Genomic DNA, 16583 nt, shown 5'->3' on the forward strand with positions numbered 1-16583 from the left:
ATTTAGGATAAAAGATATATCCATTTCAGATATACTGAGATGCCTGTAATATACCAAGATGACATTGTCTAGTATATAGTTGTCTTGAGGTACCTTGAGCTTGGGGGAGAAAATTTAGAATGTAGATTTGAGTCTGGAGTAAAGAGGGAGTAGTTATAACCATGAAATTGGATGTGATTGTCTGGGAAAGCATATTAAGTATTGCATAGGCCAAGGACGAAGCTCTGGGTAACACATGTATTAAAAGCAGGTTACAGATAAATTTGTGTTGTAGGGGCAATTAACATTTTATTGAGCAATCCCTCTAATGTGGTGGGCCCAGTGCTAGGTACTTTGTTTCAAAATACCTTTGTTTAGTCCTCAAAACAATTTCTCAAGTCAAGGTAACTGATACTGGTCATTTTATTTATTTATTTTAAGATTTCATTTTATTTGACAGTGGGAGAGTGAACAAAAGCAGGGGAAGCAGGAGAAGGAGAAGGAGGCTTACTGGCCCTGAGCAGAAGGCCGGAGGCAGGGCCCGATTCCACCAACCTGGGATCATGACCCAAAAAGGAAGGCAGACGCTTAACTACTGAGCTACCTAGGCTTCCCAATACTGGTCACTTTAAATTCAGAGGTTGGGAGACTGAGGATAAGGGATATTAAATATCTGTATAAGGTCTCAGGACTTAAGTGTGCCAAAATAACTAGAATCCAGGTCTGATTCCAAGGTCAGACTTTTCCTACTTCACCACTTTTGCTTTCCACTGCCATACTATTCAGCAGGGTTTTTCTGTACTGCACTCAGCTGACTTGTAACTGATTATTTAAAAAGCCAAAACGGGGGCGCCTAGCTAGCTCAGTCGCAGAGCATGTGACTCCTGATCTCGGGGGTTGTGAGTTCAAACCCCACGTTCGGTGTAGAGATTACTTTAAAAAATATATAAGCAAATACATACATAAAGTCAAACGTCGTTGTGCATCTGAACCCAATGTAACATTGTGTATACTTCAATTAAAAAATATTAAGTTAAATAAAGAGCCAAACTTCAAAGAGGTCACCTGACAGAGGCTACATTATCGGGTGGGATAAAAAGAGGAAGCAAGAAGTGACTTTATTTCCCTTTTAAGATTTACCTTAAATATAGGGAGCCAGGGTAGCTCAATCGTTAGGCGTGTGCCCTGGGTCCTGATCCCGGAGTCCTGAGATCGAGTCCCCCATCGGGCTCCCTGCTCAGCGGGGAATCTGCTTCTCCCTCTCCTTCAGCCTCTCCCCCTATGCTCCTTCTCTCGCGTGCTCTCTCAAATAAATAAAATCTTTAAAAAAAAAGATTTATCTTAAACAGGGAATCACCTTTGGACAGGATGGCAGAGCTCAGAAGCCACGATCCCTGGGATCCGAAAAGTCAAAACCAGAATCAGCTGAGAAAGTAACAAGGAATCCTATGATCAGACTTTTTCGTATCTTACAGCTCTACATTATAGCTGACAAGCCGACAGACGAAGGCTGCCCGTCTCCCGGCTGATGTAATACAGGCATCGAGGGCCAGCTTTGTCAGCGAGTTTCTTAGCGGAGAAGAAGGTGCGAGAAGAGCAGGGCTTCAGGCCTTGGGAAGGCGACTATCCTAGGAATCCCAGAGACGCCACCACTTTCAACTCCAGAAGCCCCTGGGAACCCAGACGCCAAGGGTCAGAACCCTCCCCGGCTTCCCTTACTTACTTTTTTGATATTGGACTTGGAGGCGGGATGAAAGTCCTTCTTGCACATGAAATTGGCGAAAGATTTCCCCATCTTAAAGCCTAACGTGGGGTAGCTACGGGACCCGTAGGTAACGTAAACAAACACTGCCGCCTAACCGGAACTGCGCCGCCAGGGGCAGCGGGAACTTCCGCGGTCAAAGGTGACAGCTTCCGGCGACTAGCGCCTCCGCCTACCGCAGCACGCCCTTCCCCCTTTCATTGAGGATAGGTCCTAGGCCGGGGGAGGAGCGTGAGTGGGGAGGCGCTTGCGTAGCGGAGGTGGGAAGTGGGAAACCGCGAGGGGCTTCGCGGGCGGGACTTGGAGGGGCTGCGCGGGCGGGACTGGACGGGGGTGCTGCGGGAGGGGCCCGGCGTCTGAGGTGAGCCGGCTGCGGGCTGAGCGGCGGCAGCTGGGGTGTGGAGTGCGTGCTGGGTGGGAAGGGGTGTTTGAAGTTCGAGCCCTTTATTCTGTGGTCTCTGACTCTAGTTCCATGAAGTTTTCCGCACCTATTTATTGTGAAAACAGTATTTCTTGCCCAAACTGTGGTACTTTCGTAGGGATCAAACGATGTGATGTTTCGGAAAACTGTTGGTGAACTAAAGCATGTAAAATAGGATGCCAACTCCACAAGAGCGAGGATTATATTTTGTCACCAGCTGGACAGTGTCTGGCTCAGAAAGATGTTCGTGAACGTATACTGAATGATGAACGCGTACTAGGAGTTCGGAAGGGCTCTCAAACCTTGCCCTTCTAAATGGGCTAGGTGGTGGCGTGCTTCCTTAGCTTCTCGTCTGACCCCAGTTAGCACTCATCATCTAGTGCAGCTTGACGGCCCTTGAGGCCCCCGCACCCCAGGGTTTTTAGTGGACGTGGCTACTACCGCTCTAGGGGATCCACCAATCCAGTGCTCTCTCAGGGAGGCAGTGGGTGTGATAGCAAGAATAAACCTTTTGTGAGAAATTTACTCTTCTGTTCAATAATAACTAACAGCTTTCTTTTGCGTGTCTGATATGTTTCAGGCACTACGCCAAAAAAGTTTTACACACTGTCTTATTATATTCTAGTAACAGCCTCCTGAGATACGTACTGGTGAAGCAGAGGGCTTAGATTGAGAGTAAATAGCCTGCCAAGGTTATGCAGTGGTAGAAGTAACTTTGGAACACAAAGAGAAGGCGATCCAGGACATAAAGGTTGAAATTCACACAGAAAACAGCAGCTACCCTATAACTGAGGAACCATCTATAACTGAAGAAAAGAAACATCTTAGGAGTTTCAGGCTAAAGGTGTTTCTTACTTGACTCACTTTGTTTTTTGAATGAAACATTTGTTGGATTTACGTTTTGTTTTTAAATTGCTAGATCTGTTTGTGTAAAGCCATTTTAAAGTTTGGGCATTATAAAATAAAGGAAAGCAGGAAACTCATTAAAAACAATCTGTCCATTCTGGGAACAAATATGTTCTATGAAAATTGAGGATTTAAGATTTTCCGATTAAAAATGAAAACACAATCTTGATACTAAATTCTACAATCAGGATTTACAGAGTTATGTATGCGAACTTCTTCCTGGAAATAACAATTTGGAATTTTATTGACATATTTTTGTATTTATCTGATTCAGTGAGTCTTTAAAATTTTAGTTTTCTCAGTGTTATCTGTGTATTCTTGTTTGAGGAAATACTGGGATTTTTCATAAGTTCAGGTGATGAGAATACAAAGATTAATAAAACATATTCCTAGCCCTCAAGGATATTACTGTCCAAAAGGAGACACATATATGTGCACAAATATGGTAACTCATGTGTATACACAGATATGGTCATCATAGCAGTAGAGTTAAGTTCAGGGGTTCTCAAATATGGAAATAGTGGAAGATTCAGGGAAGACTTCAGGAGAGGAAGATCTTAGAGGATAAATTTGACCTAGAGACTAGAAGAAAGTACTGGCGATTGCTATTTTCTTACTGATTCTTGTAGTACAAGATTCATTCTCATGTTGTTTTCTTACTGATTTTTGTAGTTCAGTATAAAGTTTAAAACTTTAATGAACACCCTGTATTAGGTATGGCAGTAACATCCCTTGGTCATCAAGTTAAATTCTTTGTTTTTTATATACTAAAAACGTTTTTCTCCTTTTATTTTGAATCTTCTATGGTTTTTTTTGTTTTTTGTTTTTTTAGTTTTTAAAAAAATGGAACCTTGTTCCTGTGATACTTTTGTGGCATTACCTCCAGCAACTGTTGGTAACAGGATTATTTTTGGAAAAAATTCAGATAGATTGTGCGATGAAGTACAGGAGGTGGTTTATTTTCCTGCTGCAGTTCATGATAACCTGAGAGAACATCTTCAGGTAAGTGAAGTACATGTTTTTTTGACAATTGTTTTCTTTAAAAATATCATAACCAGCTTAAAAAAAAATCATTAGCTAGCTATTTGGCAGAGACTATGGAAGTTAAAAATTCAAGGATTTAAATTTGAAAAATAATTTCAGTCAGAACTAGATTTCTGGTCTTTTATTTCAATGATTTGGAGGAAGCTGAAATAACAAAAATAGTTGTTAATTCTTTGATCAAACATTTGAATGTTTATCATACTCAAGCTTGTCAAATAGGGCAGAGATTTAAAGCCTACTCTCTAAACTAGTTCTGTCTTCCAGGAGCTTAGAATCTAGTAGAGGAATACGATGTATATATAACTAACCCCATTATAAGGTAAGGTGATTTAAATACTGATGTAAGAAAGAGCAACGAGTTGTGACAACAGTGGAGAAGGAGCAGTTAATTCAGACTAGAGATCAAGGAAGACTTCACTGGGAGCTAGGGTTTCAGCTGGAGCCTGATGGACAGAAAGTATTCTGATTGGTGTAGAATAGGGAAAGTCATTCCAGTCTTATGGGGCCCTGCAATAACATTATTAACATGCATTTTATGCAGTCATTTGGTAGTATACACATTAATTAAAGGATCCTTTGAAAATTTTTATTAAAAATCCATTCAACATGGAACTTAAAGTTTCATATTATGCTTTTATTGCTAAGTTATGCATTTTTTAGATTTCATTTTATTATACTTGAATACTAAAATATATTAAATATTAGATGTTTTCTGTATACAAACCTTTTTTTTCTTTTGCTGAAACTATTTATTCATCTTGGATCCATTTCTACTTTCTCTCTTTATGTTTAAATTTCTCATATTCTGTAAACCAGTGGTTCTTTTTTTTCTTTTTAAAGATTTTTATTTATTTATTTGACAGAGAGAGATCACAAGCAAGCAGAGAGAGAGGAAGGGAAACAGTCTCCCTGCTGAGCAGAGAGCCCGATGCGGGGCTCGATCCCAGGACCCTGGGATCATGATCTGAGCCAAAGGCAGAGGCTTAAACCACTGAGCCACCCAGGTGCCCCTGTAAACCAGTGGTTCTTATTCTTTTCACCATGGTGGACATACCAGATGGGTGACTTCTACATATTACATAGGCTTCTATAGGAATTCTTTCGTATATGAGGGCTACCATATGGGACTTAGGTTACTAATTAAGAAATACTGGACGTTGAGATTGAGATCCAATCCCTTTAGCTTCAACTGAATATATCTTCCTCTAAAAAATGTTTTAAGATTTCATACCTAGAAATCATCTCTCTTCTGAGCTTACATTAACATCTCATTTTTACTTTACATTTTTTTTTGAAAGATTTTATTTATTTATTTGACAGAGAGAGATCACAAGTAGGCAGAGAGGCAGGCAGAGTGAGAGGGGGGAAGCAGGCTCGCTGCTGAGCAGAGAGCCCGATGTGGGGCTCTATCCCAGGACCGTGGGATCATGACCTGAGCTGAAGGCAGAGGCTTTAACCCATTGAGCCACCCAGGCGCCCCTCATTTTTACTTTTCTTAATGGCCCTTATGCTTTACATTTTGTTGTATTTTAGTTAGTGTACAAGTCTTAGTTTCTCGAAAGCAAGATCTATACCTGATTCATCTTTATAACTGATATATCTCTTAGAGTACTTTGTAATAGATGCTTAATAAATATTTGAATGAATAAAAGCTTAGGGTCAATTCTGAATATATTTTAAGGGTAGTAACTTTATTACTGAAAATTTTAAGTTATACTTTATTTCATAGTGGGCATGTCTTTTGATTTCTTTTTAAGATTCTGCAACTTGATAACTTTTTCTTTTTTGGTTTTGTGGTTGTTGCTATGACTTTCTTTACAGTGTACTTACATAGAAATTGATCAAGTTCCTGAAACATATGCTGTTGTCCTTAGTCGCCCATCTTGGTTATGGGGGGCAGAAATGGGAGCCAATGAGCATGGAGTTTGCATTGGAAATGAAGCTGTATGGGGAAGAGAAGAAGTTTGTGATGAAGAGGCACTACTGGGCATGGACCTTGTCAGGTTATTTTTTAATTATACTTTTTCAGTACGGAACTTGTCTAAAACTTACAAGTGTTATTTTCCTCTTTTTCCCATATTTTGGACATTGACACTTTATAGTTTGTGTTAAAATTCTTCAGAGTACAGACTTACCTCATCTTGTTGTGCTTTGCCTTATTACACTTCACAGATACTGCAGTGTTTACAAATTGAAGGTTTGTGGCAATGTTATGTTAGGCAAGTCTATTGGCACCATTTTTCCAATAGCACTTGCTCACTTTGCGTCTCTGTCACATTTTGGTAATTCTCACAATATTTCAAAGTGTTTTATTATTATTATATTGGTTATAGTGATCTGTGATTAGTGATTATAACTTGTTGAAAGCTCAGATGATGGTTGGCATTTTTTAGCAATGAAGTCCTTTTCAATTTATTTTTAAATTAAGGTATGTAATTGCCTTTTGGACATAATGCTGTTGCACACTTAATAGACTATAGTATATTGTAAACATAACTTTTATATGCACTGGAGAATCAGAAAATTCATTTGACTCACTTTTTGTAATACTCATTTTATTCCAGTGGTCTGAAACTGAGCCTGCAATATCTCCAAAGTATGCTTATATAGGCATGTAATTTGTAGACTCAAAGATCATTAATTGGGAGAAGGGAAGGACTTGAAAATTATGATTCTTTTATGTGAATTATGTAGAATAGTACCTAACATTTTATCAGACCTTCATTAATTCTCACAATAACCTCATGCACTAAATATTATTATCCTCATTTTATAGATGAGATACTGAGATAAAGCAACTTGCCAATAAATTACCAAGTTGGAATTTGAACATTGATCTGATTCCAAAGACTGTTTTCATGATTCCAAACTGGCTTTAGAAGGAATGGCTTAGAAGTTGGGTTTCAGTTTATCCATTAACTTGAAAGAACTTTTGCTTTGAATATAAACAAAAAAATCTCATGTGCATGAAATTATTTAAGGGAAATGATGGAACTTTCTTTTAATCTGAAAACTTATATTTTTATTTTAGACTTGGCCTTGAAAGAGCTGATACAGCTGAAAAAGCCCTCAATGTCATTGTTGATCTATTAGAAAAATATGGCCAGGGTGGAAATTGTTCAGAGGGTAGGATGGTATTTAGCTATCACAATAGTTTCCTGATAGCTGATAGGAAGGAAGCCTGGATTCTGGAGACTGCAGGAAAGTACTGGGCTGCAGAAAAAGTACAAGGTATGGACAACTTTTCATGATTAAAAAAAAATTATCTTATAATTAATAAAATAACCCCCTTAACTACAGACATTGTATTTAATTGTTTCTCAAGATTTATAATCCAGTGCAATGAAGGGTGGATCTGCAGGGGAAATGAAAAAATTTGAAAGAATGTTAACAGTGAAAGAGCGCTACAAAGAGCTTTTCTGAAAAAGAGAAAAAGGTGGTGTTCTCTATTTTTCATATTATGATACTAATTTTATGTAACCTGTATATATTTTCTGTGCTGTCTCTTTTGACTATTATAGTATTTTTCCAGTTCTTGATAATCCCTTGCCATTTCTTCCTCTTTTAACTTTGGCCTGAACTCAAACTTTTTATTGCATGTGGATATGGAGGTGAGGAAAGAGGAGTGCTTCTGGGGATTGGAGTCTGTCAGCTAGTGGCTGGAAAGAATATATTGATACAATAGTAAAGTGTAAACATTGAGTATAATAACACAATTTGATTGTTTTAGGATGCTTTGCATTTTTTTGTGGTCTCTTAGTGACCATATATTCCTCTTATTTTTCAAGTGAGGAAATCTGGAGATGTGAAGTGCTTTACTTGAGGCAGCAATTGAAAGAATTTAAATCTTTAAATTTAAATTTAAATCATCCTGACTCTCAGTTCAAGATTCTTTCATTAGAGTACAGCCTTATACTCAAGCATGATCATGTACTTTTATGGACTTACCTCCTGGATCTCCTAGTTTTGCAGGGGAGATAATTTGCACATGTGAAAATATTAAATGGTGCCTGAATGACTTAGGCACATAGATGCTGTAAACATTTAGAGAAAGGAAAAGTCACTGTGGGCTGGAGAAGTTCAGAAAGTCTTCATGAAGTTATCCTTGAGTTTTGGAGGATGTGGATGTTATTTTTCAAAATCAATCATTGCCAGTTCTTTTGATGATGTTTTATTTTATATTTTGCCTGTTTTTATTTTGCCTAATACATAAAATTGAATTTAGACCATTTTCTTATTTTCTAATTGGCCTGATTGTACCACTAGCACTCTTTATTTTATTAAGTGTGCTAAATGCAAGAGAGAAATGAATAATGTATTCTGTTGAGAAAGATAGCCCTACCTAGATATTCAAAATGAGCACCCGCATTGAGTATGATTATCCAGTTGTAGATTAATTTTGCCAACTGGTTTCTCTTCCTATTACTAAATGAGCCTAAGAACTACATAATTAAATTTTATCAAATTATCTGTAGTCGGAAAACTCTTCTTCCGTGTCTGACTCTCTCATGACGTTATTCTGGTTTTTGTAGTGAGAATATCCCAAGTATGACTTTGTTAGAGTAATTTAATTGATTTCTACTTAGAAGACTTTATTCTAAACTGATTTTAAAACATTATCAATTTTCATTTTTCATGATCTGTTTCATTCATTATGGTCTCTTTAGAACTAGTTCTTATTCTTCTGCTTTGTATTTTAGTTGACAATTTTGTTATAACTTACTGCCATGATATTTTTGGGTATCTTATATTTCTGTTCTAAATTTATTTATGACTAATTTTTGAAAAGTAATTTCTACGAAAGACTAATATCTAAAATATATAAGAAAGAAATCTCAAGCCTCAATGGTAAAAAGACAATCCAACTAGCAAAACGGGCAAAAGAAAAGAAGAGACATTTCACCTAAAGGGTTATACAAATGTCAAAAAAGCCCATGAAATGTTTAATATCATTAGCTATTAGGGAAATGCAAACTATAGCCACAATGAGGTGTCTTTGTACTTACACCAATAGAGTTAAAATTTTTAGATGACATTACTCAACACTGGTGAGAAGTTGGAGAAGGATCATTTAATCATTGCTGGTAAGAATGTGCATCTACTCTGGAAAACAGTTTGGCAGCTTTTTAAAAAAACTAAATACACAACTACCATGCCCCCCAGCAATTGCAATCTTGTGCATTTATCCCAGGAACTTACATGCACACAAGAACCCATACACAAATATTTATAGCAGCTTTCTCCATGACAGCCAAAAGCTAGAAACAACCCAGATGTCCTTTAGCTTGTGAATGGTTAAACAAACCAGTACATACCATGGAATAATCTCAGCAATAAAAAGGAATGAACTGTTAATATATGTAATAACCTGGATGAATCTTTAGAGAATGATATCAAGTGAAAAAAGAGAAAAGGTTGTATGCTATATGATTTTTTAAAATATATTTTTTAAAGGTTTTATTTATTTATTTGACAGACAGAGATCACAAGTAGGCAGAGAGGCAGGCAGAGAGAGAGGAAGAAGCCAGCTCCCTGCCGAGCAGAGAGCCTGATGCGGGACTTGATCCCAGGACCCTGGGATCATGACCTAAGCCGAAGGCAGAGGCTTTAACCCACTGAGCCACCCAGGTGCCCCTGCTATATGATTTCATTTGTATAATAATCTTGAAATGACAGTAATAGAAATGGATAGCAGGGTAGTGGTTGCATGGGGTTAATGAGGGTTTAGTGGGGACACATAAGGGGGATGTGGTCATAGGAGGGCAACATGAGTGATCTTTGTGGAAAAGGAAATGTTCTCTATCTTGACTGTATTGATGCCAGTTAGCTGTGCTGTTATACAAGATGTTACCATTGGGGGAAACTGTGTAATGGGTACACAGGAGCTCTGTATTACTTCTTACAACTGCATGTGAATCTACAATCATCTCAAAATAAAAAGTTTAAGAAGTTTAATTAAAAAATAATCCATTTATCTTTTTTGGGATGGGGAGAGAAAGAGTGCAAGTCGGGCAGAGGTGGGTAGAAGGAACAGAGGGAGAGAGAGAATTTTAAGTAGGTTCCACACCCAGTGCAAAGCCCGATGCAGGTCTCAGTCTCAAGATTCTGAGATCATGACCTGAGTTGAAGTCAAAAGTCAGACACTTACCTGACAAGCCATCCAAACACACCTATTTATCTTTTTGAGTATGTAATAGATGAGATGCACATGATACAAAATTTAGAAGTATATATTCACATTTAAATAGTGATTAAGAATCATAATGTACAGATAAATACAACATGGTAATGTGATTTTTCTTTCCCCTTCTCCTCTTTTTCTTTGAAAATAGAGGGCATTCGTAATATTTCTAATCAACTTTCTATAACAACCAAGATTGATCGGGAACATCCAGACATGAGAAACTATGCTAAGCGGAAAGGTTGGTGGGATGGTAAAAAGGAGTTTGATTTTGCTGCAGCATACTCTTATCTTGACACAGCCAAGATGATGATTTCACCAGGCAGATACTGTGAAGGTTACAAGCTTCTGAATAAACACAAAGGTAATTTTATCATTGAAATAATATCAGAATGAAAAATTGTATTTTGCCTGGGTATAATGTGGGTATGATAAAATCTGGTTTTGAAGGAATTATTCTTAGTAAAGATATTTTTATTAAACTGAAATTTTGTAAACTAATACAAGCTTTTTTTCCTTGAGATGAGTGAAGTGCTATATAATTCTGAGAGGGTAATAATTCTTTTTGAAGGATAAGTTTAGATTCACAATCCTCCGACCCATTTTTTCAGTTTTTACTAATATTCTTTAACAAAACTGGGATTGTTTTTCTTCTCAGAAATTATGGGAACATGGAGACAGGTTTCTTTAATTTGTCTTTTGATAATACTCTTACTGGTTATTTTCTTACTAAAAAAGTTATATCTAGAACTAGTTGAGAAGACAACATGAGCAGATGTAAGAATTACCTCTTCTCCTCAATTTTAGAGATATTGAATAAAATATTTAAACATTAAGGATATATATAGTTAGGTTTGAACACAAGAAAAGGAAATTACGAACTACCAAAAATGAAGAGAGAACCCATAGTATTAGCAAGATTTGATGTGTCTCTTTCTCACACAATCCTTCTATTTGTATCAAAGAAGGGGTTCTGGACCAAATGTAAGTGTCAAAGGAGAGTTCTAACATCCATGAGAATATAGGTGTCTAGGTGGAGACCTGTTTGGGAAGCAGGAACTGGACTACTTACCAAGATTATGAATCTGAAAAATGCCATTCTATTCCCTTCCAAGAATCCCAGCCTGAAATTGAGCTGTCTGTTGTCTCAGGCTATGGGTCAGCACAGTCTCTGGTGAGAGATTGAACTCAGAGTTAAATGTATTTGATATGCTCAGCTGGGGCTACCTGTGCTGTGCTGAGAAACAAACACTGGTTGAACCAGTAAATCACATAGGCTCTCAGCATACCTGTGTCTCTATAGTCACTGTGTGAATATTTGATATGACAGATATTCAGATTTTACTCAAATTTCCTATTCAAATGAGAAATCTGCTATAATGAATCTGCATGTAACTGCCATTGAAAACATTTAAGTTATGTGGACATTGAGATAAAAGGATGTAGTTTCTACATTTACTATGGATAGTTTCTGTTGTTATGTTCTCAAGTTCACAGATCTTTTCTTCTGCATTATCTAATCTGCCGTTAATCTCATCTAGTGATACTATCATTTTCAGATATTATGTTTTTTATCTCTATATGTTCCATTTGGTACTTTTTGTGTATATTTCCTACTTCTCTTTTCATTAACTTTCATGTTTTTCTTCAGTGAATGTATTCAGCACATACCTGTTTTATAATAACTGTTTTAGCCTCATTGTCTGCTAACTCCATTATCTTTGCAATTTCTGGATCTGTTTCTGTTAATCTGCTTTTCTTCTGGTTTAGGGCTCAAATTTTCCTGCTTGTTTGTATGTCTGGTATTTTTGATTGGATAGTAGACATTGTAGATTTTATTTGTTGCATGCTGGATTTTGTTTTATTCCTTTAAAGAGTCTTGGACTTACATTAGTTAAGTAACCTGCAGAACAGTGTCATCTCTCTTAGGCCTGCTAGGATAGCTCTAGAGTAGCGTTTACTCTAGGGCTAGCTTAGTACCATTTGTAAGGGAAGCGATCCTTCTGGATATTGTGATCATTCTGCCTTTACTGATTTTTTTTAAATTGTTGTATATATGAATGAGAGAAGAGTGTGAAAATCTCCAATTATATTTATGGAATTGTGTGTTTTTGCTTTGTATTTTGAAGCTCTATTGTTAAGTACATACACATTTATAATTGTTATGTCTTCCTGGTAAATTGGTCCTTTTACTTTTATGAAACATTATTTCTCATGGTAATGATCATTTTCTTGAAGTCAATTTTAGCCCAGTCTTCTGCTTACTATTTACATGACATATACTTACTTGTCATTTGCGTTCAAACTATCAGTATTCAGACTATCAGTGCATTTCTTACAAAAACCATATAGTTTGGTCTTTTTTAAAACCATTCTAATAAGTTCTGCCTTTTAATTAGAATCTATAGTTCAGTGGAAATTTTATCATTGAAAAACATAATACCAAAGTAAAAAATTAACTCGGTAGGCTCAATAGCAGAATGGAGATGATAGAAGAAAGAGTGGACATGAAGATAGATCAGTAGAAATTATCTAATCTGAATAACAAAATTTGAAGCAAGCAAACAAAAAGAACAGAGTTTTAGGGACTGTGGAATAGTACCCAGATGTCTAAAATTCATGTCTTTAGAGTCTCAGAAGGAGAGAATAGTATGATGCAGAAAAATTTTTGAATAATGATTGAAACCTTGTCAAAATGGCAAAAGACTTAAACTTACAGATTCAGGAGAATTTGAAAATCTCAAACAAGATAAACTGATCCATGTCTTAATGCACGAAACACTAAAAACCAAAGACAAAGGAAAAAAATCTTGAACACAGCTAAAGGAAAACAAATTACATATAGATAAAAAATGATTTCTGGGAGTTTATCATTATAAACCCTGGATGCCTAAAGGCAGTGAAACAACATTTTTAAAATTCTAAAAGAAAAGTCAAACCAGAATTTTATATTCAGCCAAAATATTCTTCAGGAATGAAGGAGAAATAAAAATAAGCTGATTTATAGGAAAACTAAGAGACTTTGTTGCCAATAGCCTGCTCTAAAAGAAATTTTAAAGGAAGCTTTTCAGATATAAAGGAAATGATATCACAGTGAAACATGGAACTTTAAGAATGAAGGAAGAACTGCAGAAATGAGAAATATCTGGGTAAATATAATACTATGTTTCTCCCCTTAAGACTTTAAAAATATGTCTGACAGTTACAGGCCAACAGTATATTTCCTATAGTACAAAGAATAGCCTCAGTATAAAGAGGGGAGTACAGGGGCGCCTGGGTGGCTCAGTGGGTTAAAGCCTCTGCCTTCGGCTCAGGTCATGATCTCAGGGTCCTGGAATCGAGCCCCACATCGGGCTCTCTGCTCAGCGGGGAGCCTGCTTCCTCCTCTCTCTCTCTGCCTGCCTCTCTGCCTACTTGTGATCTCTCTCTGTCAAATAAATAAAGAAAATCTTTAAAAAAAAAAAAAAAGAGGGGAGTACATAGAGACCTGTATGGTGGTAAGATTTCTACATCCTCCTTGAAGTTTTATTTATTTATTTATTTTTATTTTTTTTAAAGATTTTCTTTATTTATTTGACAGAGAGAGATCACAAGTAGACGGAGAGGCAGGCAGAGAGAGAGAGAGAGAGAGAGAGGGAAGCAGGCTTCCTGCCAAGCAGAGAGCCCAATGTGGGACCCGATCCCAGGACCCCGAGATCATGACCTGAGCTGAAGGCAGCGGCTTAACCCACTGAGCCACCCAGGCGCCCCCTCCTTGAAGTTTTAAAATATTAATTCTAGTAATTGGAAAAATTAAGTATGTATATTGTAATTCTAGAACAACTTTTTAAAAAGCCACATGATAAGATATAGAAAAAAGTGAACAGATAAAGTAGAATACTAAGAAAATATTCAAAAATAAGGTGAGAAAGGGGAAATAGAGGAACAAAAAACCTGAAGGATCAAATAGAAAACAAACAATATAATAAAAACAAAACAAATAAAAACAAAACAAAACAAAACTAGACTCAGCTATTGCTATATATGAATAACTAACTTGAACTGTAAAGTTAAAGGAGAAGATGTATCTTTTAAATACTCATCAAAAGACAGCTGGGTTGGCTATATAAATATTGGATGAATTAGACTTTAGAGCAAGATAAATTACCCGAGAGAAAGAGGGATACTACATAATCAAAATAGATCATTTTAATGGGGTTATTATGTCTCCATGTTAAATGTATATGCATCTAACAACAAAGCTTCCAAATATATGAAGCCAGAACTGAAAGAACTGAAAAGAGAAATAGACAATTTCACAATTATAACTGGAGACTTCAATACTTCTCTCTCAGTTATCAGAACTACTGGACAGGAAATCTGCAAGGATATTAAAAACCTGAACAGTACCATCAACCACTGGATCTAATGCATTATTTATAGGATATTCCATCCAACAACAGTGTAATACACATTCTTTTCAAGTGCACATCAAATATATACCAAGGTTGTCCATATCCTGGGTCATAAAACAAATCTTACCAAATTTAAAAGAAATATAACAAAGTATGGTCTCTCTGGTGATAATGAAATTAAATTTGAAATCAATTATAGAAGGATATCTGGAAAGTCCCCAAATACTTGGAAATTACATAACATGGTTTAAACTCATGGGTCAAAAAGGTCTCAAGGGAAATTAGAAAAGATTTTGAGGGGAAAAATAAAAAGCTTTTGAGGGGAATGAAGTGAAAATGAATATACCAAAATTTGTGGGATGAAGCAAAGGTAATGCTTACAGGGAAATTTATAGCATTTAATGATTATAGTTGATAATAAGAAAGTTCTCAACTCAACAATATAAACCTAAACTTTCACCTCCAGAAACGAAACAAAACAAAACAAGCCAGCCAAAAACAAACAAAAATCCCAGTCAAGGAAAAGGATGGAAATAATAAAGATAAGAGCAGAAATCAATAAAATTGAAAATAAAGCAATGGAGAAAATTGATCAAACTGAAACCTGGTTCTTCGAAAAGATCAATAAAATTGATCCACCCTAGACAGTTTGACAAAGAAAAAAAGGAAGACAACACAAGTTATATGTCAGGTAAAGAAATATCGTTATCTACCCCACCAGCATTAGGAGGATAATACCACAAACTTTGAGGAAATGAACTAGTTCCTTGAAAGCCACAAGCCACCACAACTCACCTAAAAAGGAATAACTCTTGACAGCTGTCTGCTAGACGATTCCACTGATTACACTCAACCTGCAAACTCTTCTGGTGGGCAGCTCAAATTTCAGCTCAGTTCTTTTATCTTTCGCTATGCTGCTTGCAGTGGGCCACACATGCTGATTCACAAAACAGATGGAAATTTGGTCAGGGTTTTTTTTTTGTTGTTGTTGTTGTTTTGGTTTGGTTTTTCACAGAATTTGGGGGTTTTTCTCTCTAACTCTGTCTTTTATGAGAGTCCTCCTTCAGTTTCTAGTACTGGTGGTTGACTTCTAGTTCTTCAGGCCAGAAAGCTCAATGTTTTCTGTAAATACTTGCACAATATTGCACAGCATTGACTAAGGCCTTCCCTTGGGCTAAATCCAAAACAAAACCAGTAAATTTATCCTGTACTTCATCCCATCTTCCAAATGTCTCCTTCCAGAATTTTCCTGCTTTTGTTCACTGCTTCAGGTAGTCTGTATTTTGTCCCAAGTTTATAGTTATTTAAGGGAGGGTTGGTCTGATAGGAGCTTATTTGGCTTAATTAGAAAGCAGAACTCCTTCCTATGTCCCTTAATATTCTTTGACATTATTATATTTATAGAAATATATTCACATGATTCAAAGTCCACAGGTACACAGGATGTATACATATCCTGTTCTTAGATAGGATCCTCTCCCTAATTTCTTTTTTCCCTAGGCAATCTCTTATATATTCTTCTAGACATAATATATGCTTAATGAAACAAATATGTATATGTAATTTTTTTCTTTTTTTTACAGAAATGGTAGTATGTCATACACATTGTTCTGCATATAACTTTTCTTTAGTTAGTAATATACAATGTAGATAATTCTATTTTGATATATTCCTAATTTTGTCATTTTTTAAAAAAGATTTTATTTATTTATTTGACAGAGAGAAAGAGATCACAAGTAGGCAGAGAGGCAGGCAGAGAGAGGGGAGAAGCAGGCTCCCTGCTGAGCAGAGAGCCCCGTATGGGGCTGGATCTCAGGACCCTGAGATCATGACCTGAGCCAAAGGCAGAGGCTTAACCCACTGAGCCACCCAGGTGCCCCAGTTTTGTCATATATT

At 36.5% G+C, this 16583-nt stretch overlaps 2 protein-coding genes across 3 annotated transcripts in view; one reads left to right on the forward strand and one right to left on the reverse strand.

Annotated features, from left to right (window-relative positions):
• The window catches only part of CIR1 (corepressor interacting with RBPJ, CIR1), a 39731-nt gene extending 37907 nt beyond the window's left edge, over positions 1-1824 (reverse strand). Inside the window, exon 1 of the mRNA XM_032880484.1 lies at positions 1703-1824. Within this exon, the coding sequence (XP_032736375.1) occupies positions 1703-1774 (72 nt within the window). The 5' untranslated portion in view covers positions 1775-1824. The remainder of the gene's footprint in view (positions 1-1702) is intronic.
• A 170-nt stretch (positions 1825-1994) lies between these two features.
• Positions 1995-16583, forward strand: part of SCRN3 (secernin 3) — a 28325-nt gene continuing 13736 nt past the window's right edge. The window contains exons 1-5 of one of the 2 annotated variants that reach the window (XM_032880485.1): positions 1995-2001; positions 3901-4070; positions 5934-6115; positions 7144-7343; positions 10445-10657. In XM_032880485.1, coding sequence (XP_032736376.1) covers positions 3912-4070; positions 5934-6115; positions 7144-7343; positions 10445-10657 — 754 coding nt within the window. In that variant the 5' untranslated portion in view covers positions 1995-2001; positions 3901-3911. Of the gene's footprint in view, positions 2002-2080; positions 2103-3900; positions 4071-5933; positions 6116-7143; positions 7344-10444; positions 10658-16583 lie in introns of those variants that run through there. The other variant, XM_032880486.1, reaches the window with a different exon arrangement.

This window comes from Lontra canadensis, unplaced genomic scaffold (assembly GCF_010015895.1).
Source record: "Lontra canadensis isolate GAN:19392208 unplaced genomic scaffold, GSC_riverotter_1.0 scaffold69, whole genome shotgun sequence".
In the NCBI taxonomy this organism is placed as follows: Eukaryota; Metazoa; Chordata; class Mammalia; order Carnivora; family Mustelidae; genus Lontra; species Lontra canadensis.